The 20,864-nt window shown below is 42.7% G+C and overlaps 1 protein-coding gene across 2 annotated transcripts in view; it reads left to right on the forward strand.

Moving 5' to 3' along the window:
- Positions 1-20,808, forward strand: part of lmtk3 (lemur tyrosine kinase 3) — a 21,467-nt gene extending 659 nt beyond the window's left edge. The window contains exons 2-16 of one of the 2 annotated variants that reach the window (XM_005732022.1): positions 2,145-2,293; positions 2,679-2,826; positions 4,191-4,264; positions 4,438-4,556; positions 6,109-6,196; positions 7,013-7,161; positions 7,249-7,333; positions 7,422-7,543; positions 8,471-8,620; positions 8,715-14,958; positions 15,049-15,212; positions 15,475-15,608; positions 16,020-16,354; positions 16,433-16,517; positions 19,381-20,808. In XM_005732022.1, coding sequence (XP_005732079.1) covers positions 2,145-2,293; positions 2,679-2,826; positions 4,191-4,264; positions 4,438-4,556; positions 6,109-6,196; positions 7,013-7,161; positions 7,249-7,333; positions 7,422-7,543; positions 8,471-8,620; positions 8,715-14,958; positions 15,049-15,212; positions 15,475-15,608; positions 16,020-16,354; positions 16,433-16,517; positions 19,381-19,508 — 8,174 coding nt within the window. In that variant the 3' untranslated portion in view covers positions 19,509-20,808. The remainder of the gene's footprint in view (positions 1-2,144; positions 2,294-2,678; positions 2,827-4,190; positions 4,265-4,437; positions 4,557-6,108; positions 6,197-7,012; positions 7,162-7,248; positions 7,334-7,421; positions 7,544-8,470; positions 8,621-8,714; positions 14,959-15,048; positions 15,213-15,474; positions 15,609-16,019; positions 16,355-16,432; positions 16,518-19,380) is intronic. The other variant, XM_005732023.1, reaches the window with a different exon arrangement.
- Positions 20,809-20,864: the final 56 nt, after the last annotated feature.

Below are 20,864 nucleotides of genomic sequence, written 5' to 3' on the forward strand. Positions count from 1 at the left end.
GGTATAGTCATTTATGAAAAGGCCTCTGCACACTGAGGTGAATATTGCATTATCAGCCAGTTAGGCTGAGACATAATGCGAATTATTAGTGCTGGCTGACCTAATCACAACAGGAGCGAGGCCGACTGGGTGATGGGTTGGGTACCGTATTTGCATGCAATGATGAAAATATTTCGGGCCTCACATCGATGCCTTTTTAAAAACAACATGTACTGTATGCACAGCAGGGCTAAAATCGTCGGTCAGTGCTGGATATTTAGTCTAAAAATAGCCTCCACTTGGCTCTTGAGACTATTTAGCCCAATAACCACTGCTGGCATCTTTACTTTTTGCCGTAAATTTGAATATGCCTTGTTCCCTGAGAGCTGGCAGACTGTTGTGTTTGTGTAATGTGTGCAGTCATTGTATTGTGGTGTATTGTTTTGATAGAAGCTGTTGGCACAGAGGCTGGTGGAAAAGGCCCTGTGCTGGGTTCCTATTTATATGCAGTGTCTGTCTGGACATCTGTCTAGGGAAAGATGAAAGAATAGCACTGCTCAGGAATTGTGCATCAGGATTTGTGCCACTACTTGTGCTGCTGGTGCATGTTTTTAGGGGGGCGAGAGGGTCATTCAGACTTTACAATGCTCCACTGCTCTGCAGATGTGATTTGAGGTTTATATGACCAATAATTAGCTATCTTTCCCTTTTCTTGGATTATCAGTTTGGTGCAATCCAGAGTGACAGTTTTCTTTTATTAGCCACAGATTGGGCCACAGCAGCTTTCACTTCAGTACAGAGCTGGTTTTATATGCTGAGCACATCTTCACTTACCTTTTCTCTGGCTGCTTCTGCACTATGTTGCAACTTTATGTTGAGCACAAAAATAAAATAAAATAAAAGTTGATAAAAGTCTACATTAGGTGCTGTGCAGAAGTCACAGAAACAAAATAATATTTCATTTCCTAGATTTAAAAAAAAATGTTTTAGTTTTTTTGTCGAGTGTTGATCCTGTTCTTACAATATTTATCAAGCTGTTCAATTATTAAATATACTTTAACATTTATGCATGCAGTGTTTACAATATCATGACCATGTTGAGGAATGTACTTTGGGATTTTTATGAGGGACACAGACAATCACACTGTGAAATCTTCAGACTGCACATATTAAAAAAACAGCAATTTATCTGCCAGTTATAGTTACAGTATCAAGGTTTATATGTGCCTCCTTTCCCCTATTATATTTTGTATTATATCTCTTAATTTTTTCTTATGATCATAGTTGTATATCTGCTTTTGACTGCCTTATTTACACAGAAAAGATGTAATTTAATTATTAATGGTTACATTTCATGTACAGTTTAAGCGTGAGTTTGACACCTCGTGACTGTTTCAAGGTGTCATTGTTCCTCTTTTTTGGTCATCTGTCAATGGTAATAAAATGTTTTGGCTGCAGAAGTGAAATGAAACCTATAAACAATACCTGAAGGGTATTTAACCACGCTGCCCTGCCCCTTTTCTTTTCTGCAGATGGTTCACTTCCCACACTCGACTACATTGAGGTACAAAAATCAAATGTCCCGACCCCTCCCTCTCTCACCTGAGTAGTAAACCTTCCTGATTTGAGTAATTCTTCTCCAATTTCTGATCCCTTCCCGAGTTAGCGCTCCTTTTTTTTACCTAAATGACAACTCCAGCCACCCACCTCCCCTGCTTCTTAACTGTGTTTCCTGAGTGGAATGCCATTTCTGATATTTCCCCCCTTCCCCCCAAGCTTTTCTCCTTACTGGAATGGTATACTCTCCCAAATTTTAATTCCAGTCTCTATTTTCTTTTTACTGACTCAGACAATGTGTTCTTTAATCTTCAACTTAGTTTGTTTTCCTGCTTATTTCTCCCCAACTCCCTGATGCAAACCGTCCATTGGGGTTCTCCACTGTGTCTCAGGCCTGCTTCTAAGAAAACGCTCCAATGGTTTTTCTGCTAAACACAACACCTATGTAACAAGATTTCACACCTTTCTGCTTCAGTGAAGTCTCTCTTTTTTTTTTCTTTTTTCACTGACTCAGACCTAGCATTGCTCCCCTTGTAGAAGCACAAATCCCCTGAATTTCTACATTAAACCTGTCCTCCGTTGTATTTTTCTTCCTGTCGTCCTCTCAGTTTCTCAGTCCAGGGCTGCATCCCTCTCTCCTCCACCCTACGTCGTCATCCTCATCTCTTGCTCGGGGCTTGTCTCTTTTGTTCTGCTGCTCCTCACCTGCCTGTGCTGTAAGAGGGGAGGAGTGGGGTTCAATGTAAGTCTTCAACATGTAAGAGATCTATTCACCTCTCTCTGCTTTCTTTTGCTTCTTTTCTTTGTTTTTTAATGCGTTTTGTGCTCGTCTGCATGCTTTTATATGTGTCTGACTTGGTAAACTGCACAAGTATTTGTTTTGGAAGTGTGAACAGTCAGTAACTCCAACTTAATGAAGCAGAAGGGGTCAATAATCATCTCTCGGTCTAATTTTGACTTAGTGTTTTTGTTCAGCTGGCAGACAGAGTACCATTTGTTCAGAATGAATGATTTTTCATTGTCTGTCCTTGGTGGTTACTGCTAAACTCAACTTTATTATTAAGTGGAAAAATACGTTTTATTTTATATTCATAGCTATTACAGCTTAGTGATTTTTTTATGTGCTGCTGTGGTTCAACCAGGAGTTCGATAACGCAGATGGGGAGGAGTGCTCTGGAGGCTCCAGTCCCATCCAGGAGGACAGCCTGTCGTCATGTCCCTCCCTCCCTGAGGTCTACACCTTGCCAGTCAGAGACCGCCCCAGCTGCCCCTCCCTGCAGGATGGAGCAGGTAAAAACCTAAAGTGCCTCTCACTTTGCTCAAACTCTTATTGAGCTTCCTACCGCTCAAAATAAAGATGAAATCCTGCACTAAACTCCCTCAGGATCTGTTGCCTGAATCACTGATGCGGATCCACTAAAGGTCTCAAACTGAGTGCACAACCAGAAGGATTGGACTCCCTACTGAACCTCAGTGAAGTGGAAACTATGATTTGTGACAATTTTGCATCAGGGCTGTAATCAGGACACAGGCAGGGATGTGTGGAGTTTATATATTTGGTTCAATTCAGTTTTATTTATATAGCACTGCAATATAACCTGCAAACGTATTCAAACTATACAGTAAAGTGTCATGAGTTTTGCTATTTAGTGGTCTCACTGACCGCTCACAGCACTTTACACTGCAGGCCACACTTATAGTGCACACAGTTCTATTCTATGCACATAAGAGCTTTATCTACCTTACACTCACACCTTTGGACTTTAAAAAAAATCATCAATTAATCTAACTGTAGACTGTGGAAGGATGCCAGAGTAGCTGGAGAAAACCCTCGCAGGCACAGGGAGACCATGCAAACTCAACATTATAATGAGAGACTCTGACTTCCTTTGAGCAAGCTTTCTTGAGTTGTATGTTTGAACTCTGATGGTACAGATTCTGATGATGAAAGTTTTCAAAAAGTAGAGAAATATTTCTCTCTGCTTAATTCAGGTTAAAAAGCTGAACGTATGAGCATGAACAATAATCAAGTTTATTGTGGAAACATTGAACTCTCTCTGCACAATGGCATGAGCTGATGATTGTTTTCATTATTGATGAAGTTTATATAAAATCACAAGAAAAAAAGGAACAAAAATCTGTTAAAGTTTCTTAAAGTGATGACGTGAAATTTGTGATTTTGCTTTATCAACACTCCAAAACATGAAATTATTCATTTTTGCTGTAAAATGAGAAGGAACAAATCCTTACATTTGAGAAGCTGGAATGAGAGATGTTTTGACCTGGAATAACAGCTTAAGCAGTCAACTGATTATCAAAGTGGCGGAAGATTATGTTCATTGATCATCGCAGTTCAGATTGCACATGCACAGCAGGAAAACACAACATGGAAAACCAGGGAAAAATACAGCGAGAGTAGATTTCTCAGTGAGTTAAAATTTTGTCCATGACTCTGAATTTTCCAGCTAGATACATTTTTATATGATTTCGTATATGTTTAAAACATGGTTGGGGTGGATATGTCATATTTATGTGTTGCTACAGGGCAGAATCTGAGTGTTTTTGTTCTGTTAATAAATTGTACATCTGAAAGAACATCAACTGCTGACGTCTGTGTGACCCTAATCTGTTTTTACTTCTGGTTTTTTTTGTAGATCCCAAATCTCAGTGCTTCAAAAGGCACGCTTTAAACTATCTCCAGGAGATAGGAAATGGCTGGTTTGGAAAGGTAAGGAAATCTGAAATATAACCATCCCAAATCATTGGTTGTCTTTAAAACAGCATCCCCTGCTTTAATTCTGTCTAACAAACAGATTACAGATGCTAACTCAAAGTAGTTCTTTTAGTACCCATCTCTTCCTGTGGGAATTTTCCATGTTATTGTCCATCGATCTCTTCTAGGTGATTCTGGCTGAAGTGCTGTGTGACTGCAGCTCCTCGCAGGCTGTGGTGAAGGAGCTGCGTGTCAGTGCCAGCCCTCTGGAGCAGAGGAAGTTCTTGGCTGAGTCTGAGCCATACAGGTGGGAGAAACTGCTTAAATTTTGGTAGCCATATTGCAGCCTTTGAGTGAGATTCTGTAAAATTTGCATAACAGTAACCACTGGAGCCACAAGAGGCAGGTATGGAGAAATAATAAATGTAGGATATCGAATCAGGTGTGACTCTCTTATACTTGCCAGGACTGCACAGACTCCTGTGAAAACTTAAGCGTAACACTACTGTTTCCATTCGACTTAAGAAGCAGCCAGGTACTGCTTGACTAACTGATCATCAGCAAGTGTGAGGAACTGTATAAAATCAAAGGTTTTGGTGGTTTACTGGTTTAGAGCATTCAGTTGTGTATTAACGCAATGCTACATTCTGAAAGGTCTGACCTTGGTTAGACCTTGGTCTGACAAGGTTACATCTCAGTCTCTATAAGCCTCAGTTAGCATTTTCATGCCAGTACAATTAGAAAAAGGCTTAAAAACTATGGCTTGTTTGGAAGGATTGCCAGAAGAAAGCATCTTCTCTCTAAAAAGTTGCAAATTGCATCTGAAAAACCACAAGATCTCTGGAAAGATGTCCTTTGGGTAGTCAAGACCAAAGTAAAGATGCTTGGAATAATGTACAATACCACATTTCAAGAAAACTAAACGCAGCATATCAGCACAAACACTTCATACCAACTGTCAAACACGGTGGTGGATTGGTAATAATTTGGGCACCTTGCACACATTGAGTCAACTATGAACTCTGTATACTAAAGCACTGTAGAGTCAAATGTGAGGCCATCTGTCAGCTAAAACTTGGTCCAAATTGTGCATCGATGCCAAGCACAGGAGCAAATCTGAGAAAGAAAAGAGTCAGTGTTGCAATCAAAGTCAAATCTGAAATGCAACTCAGTGAGCTGAAGCAGTGTTGCAAAGAAGCGTGGGTCATAATTCCTCAACAACAATGTGAGAGCTGGATAAAGTCATACAGAAAGTTAAACTGCTTCAAGTCGATGCTCCTAAAGGTGGTTCTACAGCCTGCTGAATCATGTGGTGTGTTTAGGTGAAAGTCATGTCTTTTGTTACGTGACTTTATGTTCGGTTTCAGTGTGTTTGTGCAGTTTTGTGATATTTTGGCTTGAATGATTGAGGATTCATTGGTTTGTATGTGAGTGTCTGGTCCTGTGGATCGGTTTGTGCTGTGATTGGTGTGTTACTACTGAGTTTTTAAGGGTGCACTTACAGCTATAGCATATATACTCAGATTCACTAAGGCTTGTCTGCTAGCTCTGCATGGTTTGCATTTGTGATGTGAATCATTTATAATTCATGTGATGAAAAGAACAAAAGATTTATTTTACTAATAGAACTATTCGTATAATTAATGTGAAGATTTTTAGTCACTTAAAGAAATATAAGTAGATAATGGTGACAGCCCTGATTAGCCTGTGTGGTCTGAGATGGAACTGAATTCCAGTGTTCAGGATCATCTAGCTAAGTTTTGCTCACTTTAAGTCTCACTGTTAAGCATTTAAAGGCAGCGTATAAACATTTATCTATCTTCTGTCTGTTCCTGCGTCCCTCTTATGTTTCCATTCAGGAGCCTTAAACATCCCAACATCCTTCAGTGTTTGGGGCAGTGCAGTGAGAGCATCCCCTTCCTCCTGGTTATGGAGTTCTGTCAGCTGGTAAGTAACTGAACATAAAAGGAGGCGGATGAACTAATAATAGGAATCACACAAATGAAAGGTGCATATTTTTAGTTTAGTATAGCGTGCAATGTTTTTGTTGTGCTATGCTTGGGGTTTTTTAGATAATTTGTGCACAAATTGGTTATGGTATATCGGTGATGTCAGTGAGAAACACATGAGAAATCACAGCCGAGCTGCATCGATAAGATCTTTACATCTTATTTTAATTTCATATAATTTGAGGCAAAATAGTTTTTTACAGTTAACGATGCTCCGCTGTCACTAAAATCTGTTTTGCGTCGATACAATCAATTTGTTTTCCTTCTCTCGGCCGGTTTAATCACCAGCTGATTAAGAAAACCATATGAGCAGACTTCCAGGCCAAACAAAGATACAAGCAGATCAATTACAGCAACACAGTGAGAGGAGCCACACAGCACTGGAGTCCTCACTGACTGCAGTTACCCTCTTTGATAAAGTCTCCTATTGTCCTTTCCTTGCAGATATTTTTCATCCCTTTATGTTGTCCTCATTTTATTTCCTTGCTCCTCCAGGAGCACAAATGACTAACACAAAGGCTGCCAGCTCATTACTAATTCCCCTGCTGCTTTTGAGGCGCTGTGATGTAAAACACCTAAAAAAAAAAAGGGGGGGGGATATTTGCTGCAGAAGTAAAATATATCTTCTTTGCCTACATGATGGTCCTGCAGGTTTTATCTCTGTTTCAGGAGAAGGAAGAACACTCTGTATGCACTTCACTCAGCCATAATTTTCAATCCACTGTTTATATTTTTGTTGTGATGTACAACGTAGGGTGACTTGAAGCGGTATCTGCGAGCCCAGCGTAAGTCAGATGGGATGACTCCAGACCTGCTGACCCGGGACCTCTTAACCCTCCAGAGAATGGCTTTTGAGATCACCTCGGGTCTGCTCCATCTTCACGAAAACAACTACATCCACAGGTCAGTTGTCGCTTTCACTTCCACTGTTGCCACGCCTCCAAACGTGAGGATCTCTGCTGAGGGTAGCTGCTTGTTTTCTCCCTGCAGTGATCTGGCTTTAAGAAACTGTCTTCTGACCTCAGACCTCACTGTCAGGATAGGGGACTATGGCCTCTCACATAACCATTATAAGGTCAGGATTTTTTTTTTCCTCTGAAAAATGAAATCCAAAGTCAATTCAGTCAAATCCATAATAATTTCTGTGGCGTGTCTTTATGAAGGAGGACTATTACCTAACTCCAGACAAACTATGGATCCCTTTGCGCTGGATTGCTCCTGAGCTGCTGGAGGAGTACAGAGGATCTCTCATTGTTACGGACCAAACCAAGACCAGCAATGTGTGGTATGTTTTAAAGCTGCTCTGTGTTAACACCACTGGGAACAGATCTGAATTAACGAGTTAAGCCGATAAGGCTGGTGATAAAATATTGATGAAAACACAAAGGTTTTTTTAATCTGGGGTCCAATTTGAAGCTACTCTTAAATCTTTTCCTACCACCATTCATTCCTTTAATCAGCGTTGCTCAGGTTAAATCAGATTAAAAGCAACTTAAATGATGCTCTCTGGATGGACAACAAAGAAAATCTAATTTCTCCTAACAGCTGTGCAGAGATTAAATGAGGATTGAGTGCGTGGACAGTCGGCTATGTGAACATAATCTGAAATGCTCGTTCTACAGTCACAGTTATATTACAATATGATACAAATGCAGCTTGTTGTGGATCCATAAAAGAAAATAGTTCCTACATAAAACTGCTGTTTGTGTTATGATTTGTGGGAACACCAAACTAAAGAGCAGTATGATCTCACATTTGCTGGAGTAGAGTCCAGCTCAGTTTGTCAGCAGTCTTAAAGCTGTAGCCAAGCCCGGTGATGCCAGAAGGAGTGCTGAAGAAATGAGAGCAAATCCTTTAAGCTCTAATATTACAACCTTCCCTTTCATGTGCTTTTTTAAACGAACCAACAAGAAAACAACCTCCTAACAAAACACACGAGTGGAGCAAAAATGCCTAAGAGTATTTATTCTTTTTTATTCTTTCTGAAAAAACATAGTTTTTCTTAAAAAATGGAACAAAACAATTCACATAACAGTTTTTATTCTCCTCGGTTAGAAAGTCAAACCTCTGTGGGTGTTGGAGTAAATGCTTTTACTCCAACACCCACAGCAATGGTGGTGTTGGAGTAAAAGTGTTATATAACAACAAACCTCAGAGATTTCTTTTGAAGATTCACCCCTTTTCACTTCTCCAACTCATTTTTTCCTCTCAGGTCTTTGGGGGTGGTGATATGGGAGCTGTTTGAGTTTGGCTCTCAGCCCCACAGACACCTGAGTGATGAAGAGGTGCTGACCTTTGTCATTAGGGAGCGACAGATCACGCTTGCCCAGCCTAGACTGAAGCTCTCCCATGCAGACTACTGGTCAGTACTTATCCACTAATTAGACTGCATCGATCCGAGCACAAACTGTGTCTCTCCAAACTTAGATCCTCTTGTTTTTCTCCCTTGTCTGCAGGTATGAGATCATGCAGTCCTGCTGGCTACCTCCGTCGCAGCGCCCTTCAGTAGCTGAGATATTCCTCCTTCTCTCCTCCCTCTTGGCTGCTGAGCGAGGAATAGCGAGGGGGAGTGTTGGGGAAGAGGATGAAGAGGACGAGGAGTATGAGGAGGGAAGAAGAAGGAGAGGGGAGAGCGAGGAGTCATTTGAAAGACGCTGGGACTTACTCCGTCCACCTGCCTTTCAGACTGCAGCAAACGAGCGCCAAAGGGAGAGGGATTACGCCAGGGAAGACAGAGACAACTCCTACCCTCTACTGGACCCTGTGGGGAACTGTATTACCCCATCCACCTCTGAACTGGATGACATCTTGACAGTCACCGAAACTAGCAAAGGCTTGAACTTTGAGTATTTCTGGGAGAAGGCTCATGCCAGACGAGGCTACAAACCTCTTCCTCCTCCTCAGCCAATCCCTACTGTGAACAATAACCATAGACAGTCTTTGGACACTCCTACTGTCGTCCCAGTGATAAGCGCCCGTAGCCCATCCCTCGCCAGCGAGTACTATATCAGACTAGAGGAGCACACTCCCCAAGACAAGTCGCCGTCTCTCAAAGGGAAGGTACATTCCTCTTTCCGCTCAGATTGCCCTGGAGACATGGAGCTCATGGAGATCCGCAGCGGGATGCTGGGCAAAGAGCGAGTCCCTTATTGTTCATCTGACAAGTGCGGAAAGGGCCTCCAGACCGTCCGATCGAGCGAGGTTCACGTCCAGTTGCCCAACACAGGCGTGGCTGAATTCAGAGACACTTCGAGCAGAGTGACTGACTTTTCCATAGTTGATTTAGGCGATGACGATGAAGTGGAGAAGAAAAAGAGCAGTAAGGCGGATAAAAAATCCACAAGCTCTCAAGCTCCCATCCTCCCTCCCAAGCCTCGTTCTATGTCCATGTCATCAGTCAATCCTCTTCACTCGCGCCCTCTTCCCGCCCCTCCACTCAGATATAGAGGACTGCCCCACTACACTATCAGCGGAAAAATTGAGACAGACCCCCATCACATAAGCACCTGCCCACCATCTACCTTTGATCACCTCGGGCTTCACCGAGCCCGACAGACTCTTCCCCCCTCCCCGTCCCTATCGCCCTCGCTTCCCCCATCGAGCCATCCAATTTACCCTCAACCTCCTCAAATGTGTCCTCCTCCTCTTCCTCCCCACTCCAAACCACAAAGGAATTGCCCCCTCTACAACACAGGGGACATTCACTTGAGATATAATAAGCCCCAGATGCAGAGATCCAACAGAGACCCACTAACCTGTGATTTGTCCGATAGAGAGAGCATGCTGCACACTTATAAGGAGACTTCTCACTCGCGTGCAAAAGACTTTGACTCTCCCGTACGTCGAGAAAACCCTTTGCGCCCTATTTATCGAAATTTACCCCGCCCTGAGCTCACAAAACCCCAAATTGACAGACAGTCTTCATCGAGTCCGACTTACTCAGATGAGGATGACTCTCCTTTCATGTCTCCCGAGAGACCTGGCTGTGGGACGACTGTCACTCATTCCAGTCTATCTGAAGATGCAGACCCCGCCACTACAGAGCTCTTCTCCAGGGGAATGAAGAGGACTCAGTCACGCCTTGACACCATCCTGCCTGCAATTTGGAAGGAAGATGCTGAGCAGCAGGCAGAACGTGTCGCTGCAGCCAAGAAATCCCCCATGCATCTGTTTCTGACGGAGATATCTAGTGTGACAGAGTTGAGTGAGTCCAGGTCGGAGGGCTCATATGCAGCGGAGAAGGAGGAGAAAAGAGAAGGAGAGAGATGGGGGAACTTTCTGCTGCCCAACAGAGGCATGCGCCGCTCCCAGTCGCTGATCACAGAGCTGGGATCAGCAGGACAGTCATGGGGACCAGAGAAACATGTCAGCAGTGCAGAAGCTGAGGAGGAGGATGCTGTCACTAAAGAGTCATTCCAGAGGGATCTTTTTCTCACAGAGATTGACACAGGAAATATGGAGGCGGACATAGAAGGCCTACCAGGAATCGATCCAGTAAAATACCTCTATCCTGCAGGATCCAGACTGAGGCCCTATGTCTGCGCCCCAGGCCTCCCCTCATACACTGAGGCAGAGGAAGCCTACTCCAAAGGCATACGGAGATCCCGCTCTCTCCTGTCTGAGATCACAACAGAAAAGCACGATTCTGAAATACATTTTACCGAGAAGGAGCCGCGGAGAACTGAAATCACCAGAGAGGAGTTCCTGAAAGAGATCCAATCAGCAGAAACCTTTCTGACCGAAATCATATCGAGACAAAATGCAGCCGCACATAGGAAGGAAGCAGATTCATCTTACTCCCCTACTCCAGTGTCCCCTGAATATGAGTCCATCTGCATTGACCCAAACTCAGCTCAGACCATCAGATTCCAGTCAGAAAGCTCCATACGAGCAGCCAACAAGGGCAAAGATGACACACAGACTGAAGCCATCTATGCCCAAGTGACCAAGCGTGCTAAGAAGAGTGAGATCAAAGTTTCCTTGAAACCTGACATCCCTATTCTTCACATTGGTTCAAACAAACCGGACAGCCAAGTAAATAATGCTGACCACTGCCAGTCCGGTGAGTTTGTGTTTTCTGAAATCATGCCTAAAAATGGTTTACTACATAACCAAACACCCGTGTCTCAGAGAGAAGTCGAGGAGTGTTCGGACGGCCCTGCCTTACCTGCCAGAGGAGAGCAAACAGATCTGCCAGAGCACTTTCCCCCTGGATCCACAGAGAACGTTCAGGAAGTCAACACTGTGAACCTGCGTGAGAGCCAATCACTCACTACAAAGGAAGCTGTTATAAGCAATGGCGAGATAACAGAAGATGACCTACAGACGCACAGTCCTTTGAGGGGGGATCAAACAGACGTGATTTCTCATGATCCTGAGAAAACAGCTGATTTGGAGAACTCTAAAAACGTAGATTCTCTTGTTAATGAAAGTTTTGCAGAAGCGGAAATGGAAAATTCACTTCAGCACAAAGACGAGCGTCACACTGCCCAGAAGGTGCCCACTCCCGCAGCCACTCCTACCACGCCAGACTGGGACCCTTCCTCCGATTTTTCACTCGTCACCCCCACCGACTCAGTCCTATCACCTTTGACTTCCAGCTCGGCCGACTGCCTCACGCCTAGTGACTCATGGACGGGAGGTGGCGGAGGAGGTGGAGGAGGAGTGGGAAGCGGCGGATGGCGGGCTCTGGGAAATGAAACACCACATCGAGACTCTGCATATTTCTCAGACAGCGACTGGGAGGGTGACGGGATGAACAGGAGAAGCAGCAGCGATGGACTTGTTGCCTCCAGGCCTGGCAGCGGGAGAGGAGGTGATCGGGGAATACTGACAGGGATAGAGGAGAAAACCGAAGAGGAGGGTGAGACTGGAGAAAAGAGTCCATTAAGAAATAGTACCCACATGTCAGATAGGACAACGGAAACTGGAGAAGGGAGGACTATTGAGAGTTGTGAAGAGAAGGGTGTACTGTATCCTGAAAATTACCCGATCCCTAATTTAGGAAATGACAAAGATATTCTAAACAAAGCGCTGGGATCTGCTCAGAGAGACGATTCTGGCATTTTCCATAACGAGAGCAAAAAGTCATCCCTGCTGTGCGATGATCCACAGAACAAGGACTGTGTGGACTTAATTGATAAGTTGTTTTCAAAATTAGATGATGAGCCACTTAAAGGGCTTTCACACAGCAGTGGGTACATGATAGACAGCCATTACACAGATGGCATAATTTCTCAGATAGCAGACTGCAAATACCAGGACTTTGAAGAGAGTGACTTAAATCTATATTCCAAGAGTCCCACTGAGACAAATAGCTTGATCGAGTATAAATCTGGCAGCAACTCAAAGAGTTGCATGTTTGGACCAAACAACAAAGATTATAAAAATGTTACAGAGACAGATAACGATCTCAGTCAGCTCAGTTCTCCCACGTCTGGGAATGAAGCTGTGGACTCTGCAGCACCATCCCAAGTTGACAGCACCATCGAGTCCAGATTACCTAAACTTTGTGATATTCAAACGAACAGCGTTATACTTGGAGATGAAAACCTGCCAAATGACGATGGGAAGGCTGCTGATGCAAAAGCGAGCGGTCCGACATGTCTTTGGGCTGAAGAGCCTGAGAAATGTGGAGAGAGGCCCTGTGTGGACCACAATGAGCTGGGCTTGAGAAACCTTCGCTACTCAGATGGCGAGGAGGAGAGCGGGATCACAGCAGAGACAGAGGAACAGAAGGCTGCTGCAGAGCTGAGTATCGCTGTGAAGGAGAAGCCACCCCTCAGGGGAGCAGCAAGTGGCATGAACTCTGCTAACGATGTGGATAACAACTCCTGCGAGGGTCTAAATGCGACAGCTAAAGAGTTATGGAGTGCTCTGGAGGAGGATGAAGACAGACCAGGATCTGGGGCGCTTAGGGGCGAGTTTGACTGCTACCGCTTTTCACAACTAAGGGACTTGCGCTTGTGGCCAGATGAGAATGACCAGTGGGCCTCCCCGGAGAAGAGGTGTCAGGGAGTCGACTTGAGATCTGAATTTTTCTCCGGGTTCGGGAATAAGGCGTGGGAGGTGGGTGAGAGGCTTGTTGTAGGTCAGGAATATTGGGAGACCGAAGAAAATGATGAACTGGCAGGAAGTGAACCTCACCCTGCTGTCTTGGAGGGCTGTGAGGAAACTTGGAACAATGAAACCCAAGGGCTAAGCGGCAATCTTTGCATTAAGGAAATGTGGGACACAAAAGACAGAGAAAGCCAACAGACGATAGCAGACATACAGCAAGAGGAAAACATTGAGAACCTGGGGGAAATTGACAGCATTAAGAAAGACATAAAAAGTGACATTTTGCATGTGGAAGTAGAGAATATAGAAATACCAGAGGAAGAGACCTTGGAGGAAGGACAGAGGCAGAATGCATCATGCACAGAGGCAGCCAGGGACAGGGAGGGTCGGCTAGACTCCACAGAGACGGCACAAAATCAAGATTTTAACACATGGCCCCAGAATCAACTCTGTAACAGAGTGGAGGAGGCGATGTCGGCTGTGCACGCTGACAGAGAGGCAGGCTCCAATTTAGAAAACTGTTTCAGCCACACTTTGGAAACCAAAAGCTCAGATATAACCATCTGCATCGCCGAAGCTCCTCATGTGACGTTTTCAGAACTGGAAAATTTTAAATTGGGCTTCAATTCGGAAGCAGAAACGAGACCGTGTTTTGCCAGGCAATACATAGAAGAAGGAATAAACCCTATAAAAGTGGAAGAGGATTACAGAGATGTGCCCCTGCCAGCTAATACCAGTGATCTTGATGCAAAGGAGGAGATAGATCAGTCATATCCACAAGAGATCGACAATTTCAGCTCAGTAGATTTTCCGAGTCCTCCACCGAGCATAGACCTTGATATGCAAGATGATAAACTGGAGAGTTTAGACGACTCTTTTCCTAGTCCACCGCCATCCGTCATAGAGGGAGAGGACTTTATTAGTCACATTAATCTAGAAGACTTTATTACCAGTACTGAGACAGAGCAACTTATTTCCGCAGCACACAACACAGATGTTCCAGAGACACCTCTGCAAGAATTGCCACCTGCTACAACTCAAAGTAAAGGGATCTCTGCCAATCTCAGCCTCCCCTCTGTGCATATAACACTGAGCGATGAGAGCAACCTGACATCCAGCATAGAAAGCAAGGATGGTCATAATAACCTGCCCCAGAAATCATCCCCCATAATGCCTTCTGCACCTCATGGTCCCCTGAACAACCTCCCACAGCTGTTGATTTCTGAGTGGAAGGACTTGGATGAGGAGCCTCTGGAGGACTTTGAAAAACTGGAACAACTGTGCTACATATCTGGCGATGAAGAGGAAACTCTGGGGGACCTCTTCTTGGGCAACCTGGAGCTTCTGGAGTCTTTAAAGAAAGCACCTGATCACAAAGTTAGCAGTGGTGACGGTCATACAGTCAGCAAGACATGCGACTCCTCTATACCCGAGGGTAGCAGGGTGGATTTAAAGGAGGACGAGATGTCTGATGACTCTGACAAATTGGAATCTGTACAACCGACCATCCTGGATTCCCAGAACAGTCTGCCGCCTCAGGACGAGAGGAGCGACGGACAGAGATCACCGGGTCAAATTTCTGATGTCAAGGACCAGCGGTCTCTGAACAAGATGACAACCAAGAACGGCCTCATGATGCAGGTCAGCATGATTTCTTGTGGTTTGCTGTGCGTGTGAGCGGTGCTCCTTGAGTTTGCTCGTGCTCTTTACTGCTTTGCTTTGTTGCTCCAGGTGTGTGAGGAGAGGCTGCAGTTCTCACTCAGTGAAAATGTGAAGACAAATGTGCTTTGGGGGACGACTGTTAAAGACACCGCCATGCTCCGGACATGGGGGGAGGAAGTCACAGGGAGCAGCGGTGATCTGGTCACTGTGAAAGAACAAAGAGAGGATGAGAGGTATGGATGCTGCAGAATTAAAACACTGGCTACAGATTATTCTGTTTGATGCATCCTGTATTTCTGGAGGAAATAGATCCAATAAAATATATTCACACAGAGTTCAAATTACTTGTTTTGTATTTTTACTGTTTTCAGTTCAAGTAAACTCAAAGACAAGATTTAATTCAACTAGATGGACGTGACAAGATGAACTGTTGTTTTATTATTAATATTCTGGTGAAATATTCCTCTTTCTTTCGTTCTTCCTTCCTTCCTTCAGTCAAGAGGAGCAGGAAGCTGTCCCTGCCATTGAGCCCCCCATCGAGTCTGATGAACCTAAAGCTGAGCCGCTCACTGTGATCGAACAACCTGAGGTCCCATTACCTCAGCTTACTGCAAACCAAGCGATGAAAGGTATCAGCGTCTTCCACGTTTTACAAGTACTTATCAATTATCCCTGATTATACTGGGATATCGCTGAAAAACATTTAGCATACAAGTAATTTTTGACTGTCTAAGCTAAGTACACCTCTCTAAGCCTTTTTATTTGTTTTCTTCTCCTTTGATTTGGGCTTCCACTTCTTTTAACCCCACAGATCTAAACCTTCTCCCAGATAAAAAATTGTGGGCATTTTCAGACTAATAGGTTAACAGATTAAATAAATCTAGATGTGATACGTCAGTCTTATTTTACAGAATTTAATTTTCTCTACTTCAAATAGAATATTTGTGCTAACTTTGGCAGATATTTACTTCATTGCTTTTGTAATCAAATTTGTGAGTAGGTTTGCTTCTAACATTTCTTTTCTGCTCTCGCTTTGATAGCAAAGCTAGCTCGCCTCTCGCTCACCCTCCCACCTCTTGCTCTGAGTCTTCCCCTCACCACTACTGGAAAAGGAGGATTTGGAGACGGGGCCATCGGAAACCGGATTGGAAGACGAAGAGGTCTTTCGTCTGGGAGCGACCCCGATGAGGAGGAGGAGGATGAGCAGGAGGACGAAAACTCCCGGAGGGTGATTGTAGTCACAGAAACGGACGTGGACAAACGTGTTGGGCTCCGCAGTCTGCTGAAATCACCCAAGGAGCCAATGGACAGAGAGAAGGACAGAGGAAGAAATGTGTCCTTTTTTGATGATGTCACAATCTATCTTTTTGATCAGGTACGTCTCCTTTATTCATTCACTTTTTTATGACGGGTTCTTTTGGAATAAACCTGACTATTTCTTTCATCCCAACAGGAAACTCCAACTAATGAGTTGAGCAATTCAACTCCCACAACTCCAACTGCGGTGTCTATCAAAAGCACCAAGTTGGATTTGCATGGTAAGTTAATCATTTTCTTTCAGTCATGACGAGATGCAGAATAAAGAAGGTCAATTTTAAGTTGCAGTAGCAGTGTTGTCCTGTAGGTCAACATGTCTCAGGTCTAATTGTGAGAAGACGATTAAAGCAGAGGAGCAACACCTGAAGCCTAATCGGAGCTCATGTGTACATCCAGAGATATTATTCAGAGCAAATGGTACTTAAATAAATCTGAAGTTTATTGGGGATTTACATGACAGTAAAAGGGGTTATAGGACATTCATGGCTAAAAGATGATCCTAGTATTAAAATGAAGTATCAAAAAATAAGTCATTTTTTATGCTATAGCTTGTTTTGACCAGCCACTGATCCCAAATGCTAAAATGACAAAGTTTTCCTTACATTAAGTTTTCCCACATAATTTAACAAAACGTGTATGCTATTGTTGCTCAAAGATATAAAAGCAGATTTTGAATGGACTGCACATACTGACAATAATTTTGGTTGCACTGCAGTTTGCAACTGCTGTTGTCCTTAGTGTCAGCAGTGCTTTCTGATCTAGCTGGCTGGCAGCATCTAACCAATCAGTAAAAAAACATCAAATGTGTTCAACACAGAGCCAACTTATAATATGAGCTTGTCAGTTTCTTCAGAGGTGAATCAGTCACCTCCCAAACACACCCAGGTCTATTATGACCACTTATCCTAGGAAAGTGTACTGGAACACTGGAAGAAGTAATACTATGTTAGTTTAAATGTGAGCCTCTGTTCATACTCACATTTGTGTTCCCAGAAAATGTTTATTTATTTAAATTAATTAATTAATTAATTCGATGACTGAATATTTATAAAAAGCCTCAGCTGTTCTGTAGGGTGTTTGTTGCTTATGCTGGTCAAGTTTATTATAGCTACTAAACCTAAAGATAAAAACTGGAACTAGATATGAAAAAAAACAATTAAGTCAAACAATTTTGTGAACTTGGAAAACTAACTAAATTTTAAAAAATTATAGAGGAAATAGTCTTAATTTTGCCATTTGTCACTTTGGCAAAGTTTGTTATTACACACTGCCTGGTGAGGCTTTTTTGTAAGCTGCTTTCAAAAAATATTTATATTGTATTATCTGTACTGACTTTCCTAAATCTTGCCTCTGGAACTTGGTATAAATACAATAATAATAATAATAATAAGAAGAAGAAAGACTAAAACTAATGCTGGAACTAATAAAAACTAAACTTAAACAAGCAAGCTCACTCTGGCAAAAAAACAACAACCTCTAAACGACATAAAATGAAAGCTAAAGAGAAAATACAAAACTAATAATTACCGATGCTGATGTTAGCTGTCAGTGCAGCGCTGCACCACACAGCTGTTACCATAACTGCTGGCTTGTTGGACTCTACGTGCATCAATGTCTGCTGCTTCTTACACAGGGATTCAGTCTCCTCCTTAAGCTGCCTAATGATGTAACAAAATGTGACAGCCACTAGCACATTCCCAGCTAAAATGGAAAACCTCAGTTCAGCCCTCTCCTCTGCAAATATGGAGCCAGAGTTAATCTTCTATAATTATGTCCCGGGATGCTGTGACATGTTGAACTGAGCAGGGATGTTAATCCCGCGCTCAACAATGCAAGCCCGAGTCATGTTTCTCTGCACATTTTCAGCTGCTCTCGCTACTTTCCACTCTCCATCGCATGCACTCAACACCCTTTTTCACAGACTAATGAAAGTTGGGGCTCAGAGTTTCCTTTCGAGTTGTGTCACATACAGAAAAGGCAAAATTAGATTCCTTAATGATCTTTCAGGCCTTTCAAGACTTCAAAGTTTTGAAAGAGGTCCGTGTTACTTTTGAGTTATTTTAAGCTAAGACTGTGTCGCCTCAGTGTGGTTGTTGACTGATAATCTATATCTATTAAGATATAGATTATCAGCTGATTTTCTCCCCTGTGCTTGGTACTGTTTTTTTCTTGTGCATCTTATAAGTGAGTAAACATGTGTCCCAGTCACAGATGGATCATCATTCTTCTCCTCAAGGTCACACTGGTAATTTTACAGGTACTTTTTCTCAGCATAACCTTCAAGCAGGTAAAGCTCGCCCTGATGTACTGAATGATATTGATAATATCAGATTCTCAAAGTTGATGCACAAAACGACAAAGACAGAACTTGGTGGTAAATGGATTGGTACTTCGAGCACCTTCTACTCACGTTTGAGCACTCAAAGCCAGTCTCATTCAAACAGCCTGTTTATACCTTATACATTCACACACTCACATCAATCCACTGGGGGCAACTCAGGGTTCAGTGTCTTGTCCAAGGATGCTTTGACACATGGCACAAGAGGAGCCAGGGATTGATCCTTGATTGGTAGACGACCGGCACCACCTCTTGAGAATAAACGAAGTGGTAGCTTGAAACATCGCTTTGTCAGACATGCTTCATATCGCTTGTATTCTGTTAGATGATGATGATAATGAGGATCTTATTAGTTGTGATGATGGAGGGAGTGGTCCTGTGGTCCTTCCGAATCTGCCATAAAAAACAATATTTTCATTGCTTTTTATGGCAGAATTAGGTAGTTCTAGTCCTCCAAGTTTGACAGTTTGCAGACTTCTTTGACTTCTTAGTGGATTCTCATTTGTTGTGCAATGGAGCTAACAAACGATCAGTAATTGTTTCAGTTGTGATTGTGAACCGGGTTAATGTTTTGGTTTAATTCCAATAAAAAGACTTTCCTTTAACTTTCCCTTACAGTCAAACACATGCTTATTGTCTGGAAACATCCTGTCCCTTTTGGGCTTCCATACATATGCCTGGTGCACTTGTTCTGGTTTTAATACCAGCACAGTCGTGATGCTAATGTTGTTTTTTGTCTCTTTTAGGGCCAAAAAGCAAAGAATCGAAAAGGAAAGAGGATTTATCAGTCAAACCAAGGTCGCCTGTCGGGGTAAATTCAGTGACTTCATCGCGCTTCACTGTCAGCCCGGCTGACGACCCACACCTGGTGTGATGTTGCACATCATCCTGGAAACACTTTAGAGCTCAACCCTCTCGGACTGGCCCGTGAATTAACCCAACAACCAGCCATTCGCCCAGAGGATATTTTTTTATTGAAGAGGCAACTGAAAGAAGAGACTTCGATTCTAAAAGCTGGAAACATTCCAGGTTTTACTAGTGACGGGATTTTGTACGACTGGGGGTTGCTGAGCTCCGGCCTGCCACTGTTTACAGAGATTATACATAGCCTTTGGCTGCAGAAATCTTTGGAAAAGGCAGCATATGCTAGGCGAAGAGGAGCCGGGAGCTTTGTAAAATCTGAAACAGATTCGACAGCTATGCAGTGGGAGTCTTGCTGTGTACCAGCTTACCTTCTCTTTTTCTGCTTTGTTTTGTTTTGCCCTGGGAGTGCGGGGAATGCACTTTCTTTAGTCATTCGTCTGTCTATGTAAACGCTTGGATCCCGGTCCTCTCTTTATTAAGGACATTTTTCATTGCAGTCAGTCAGTTGTTCTTGTAAGCAGCAGTTTGAAACAGAAATTGCTTGACTCCTGTATTTGACAATACTCCTCAGCATTTGTACAAACATCATAATACAAGTGTATACAGTATCATTTTAGAGCTGTTTACTTTTAGATGTATTCTTAGACTGCACGAAAAATGAAACAAGCAGTTTATTTTTACTTTTATTTCTGAAAAGCTTTAATTTCTATATTTATTTCTATGTTATTTTACTTATTTATGTAAAGTCAGTTTCCATGCAATATCTTAATTATTTATTTAATCTATTAAGTTATGTATTTATTTGCGTTGGTGAAATTGCATATATGAACTTAACTATAATTTGTTTGGGACAGAAATGCATCTAGATCTATAACTTCTCCAAGATCTTCATAACAAATAAATCAAAATATTTTCCCAAACGTCTTAATTGCTAAACAAAAAAAAGTATTTTGTATAATTTTACTTGTTAATATATGCCAATATGTATGGAACAACGTCCTGTAATGTTTCATTATTTTCCGATGTCTATGAATTTTTAGCTGTCTTGTCATTCTTTTATCTTAATTAATGACAGTTAATGTAGCTTAGCATGAAAAATTGAAGCCTTTCATTAGTAAATAACTCCCATTTGTTTGTGTATCTGTTAATTTATTCCATTTTCTACTAATAACAGTCCATCATGCAGTCGAGATCCAACTAGTCAATTTGTTTAGTCTGTTTAAATGTTGGTTTAAACTTGTATTGTTTAAAGAATGGTTTTCAGGGGGCAATGTATAAACAAGGGGGAAATAAAAACTATGAAATGTGAACCTCTCATTTGAACTGTGTCGTATAAATAAGCTCGATTGTTGCTTTTATTTCATTC

The sequence above is a fragment of the Pundamilia nyererei genome, unplaced genomic scaffold, assembly GCF_000239375.1.
Source record: "Pundamilia nyererei isolate P.nyererei 1_Seehausen unplaced genomic scaffold, PunNye1.0 scaffold00045, whole genome shotgun sequence".
NCBI classification, from domain to species: domain Eukaryota; kingdom Metazoa; phylum Chordata; class Actinopteri; order Cichliformes; family Cichlidae; genus Pundamilia; species Pundamilia nyererei.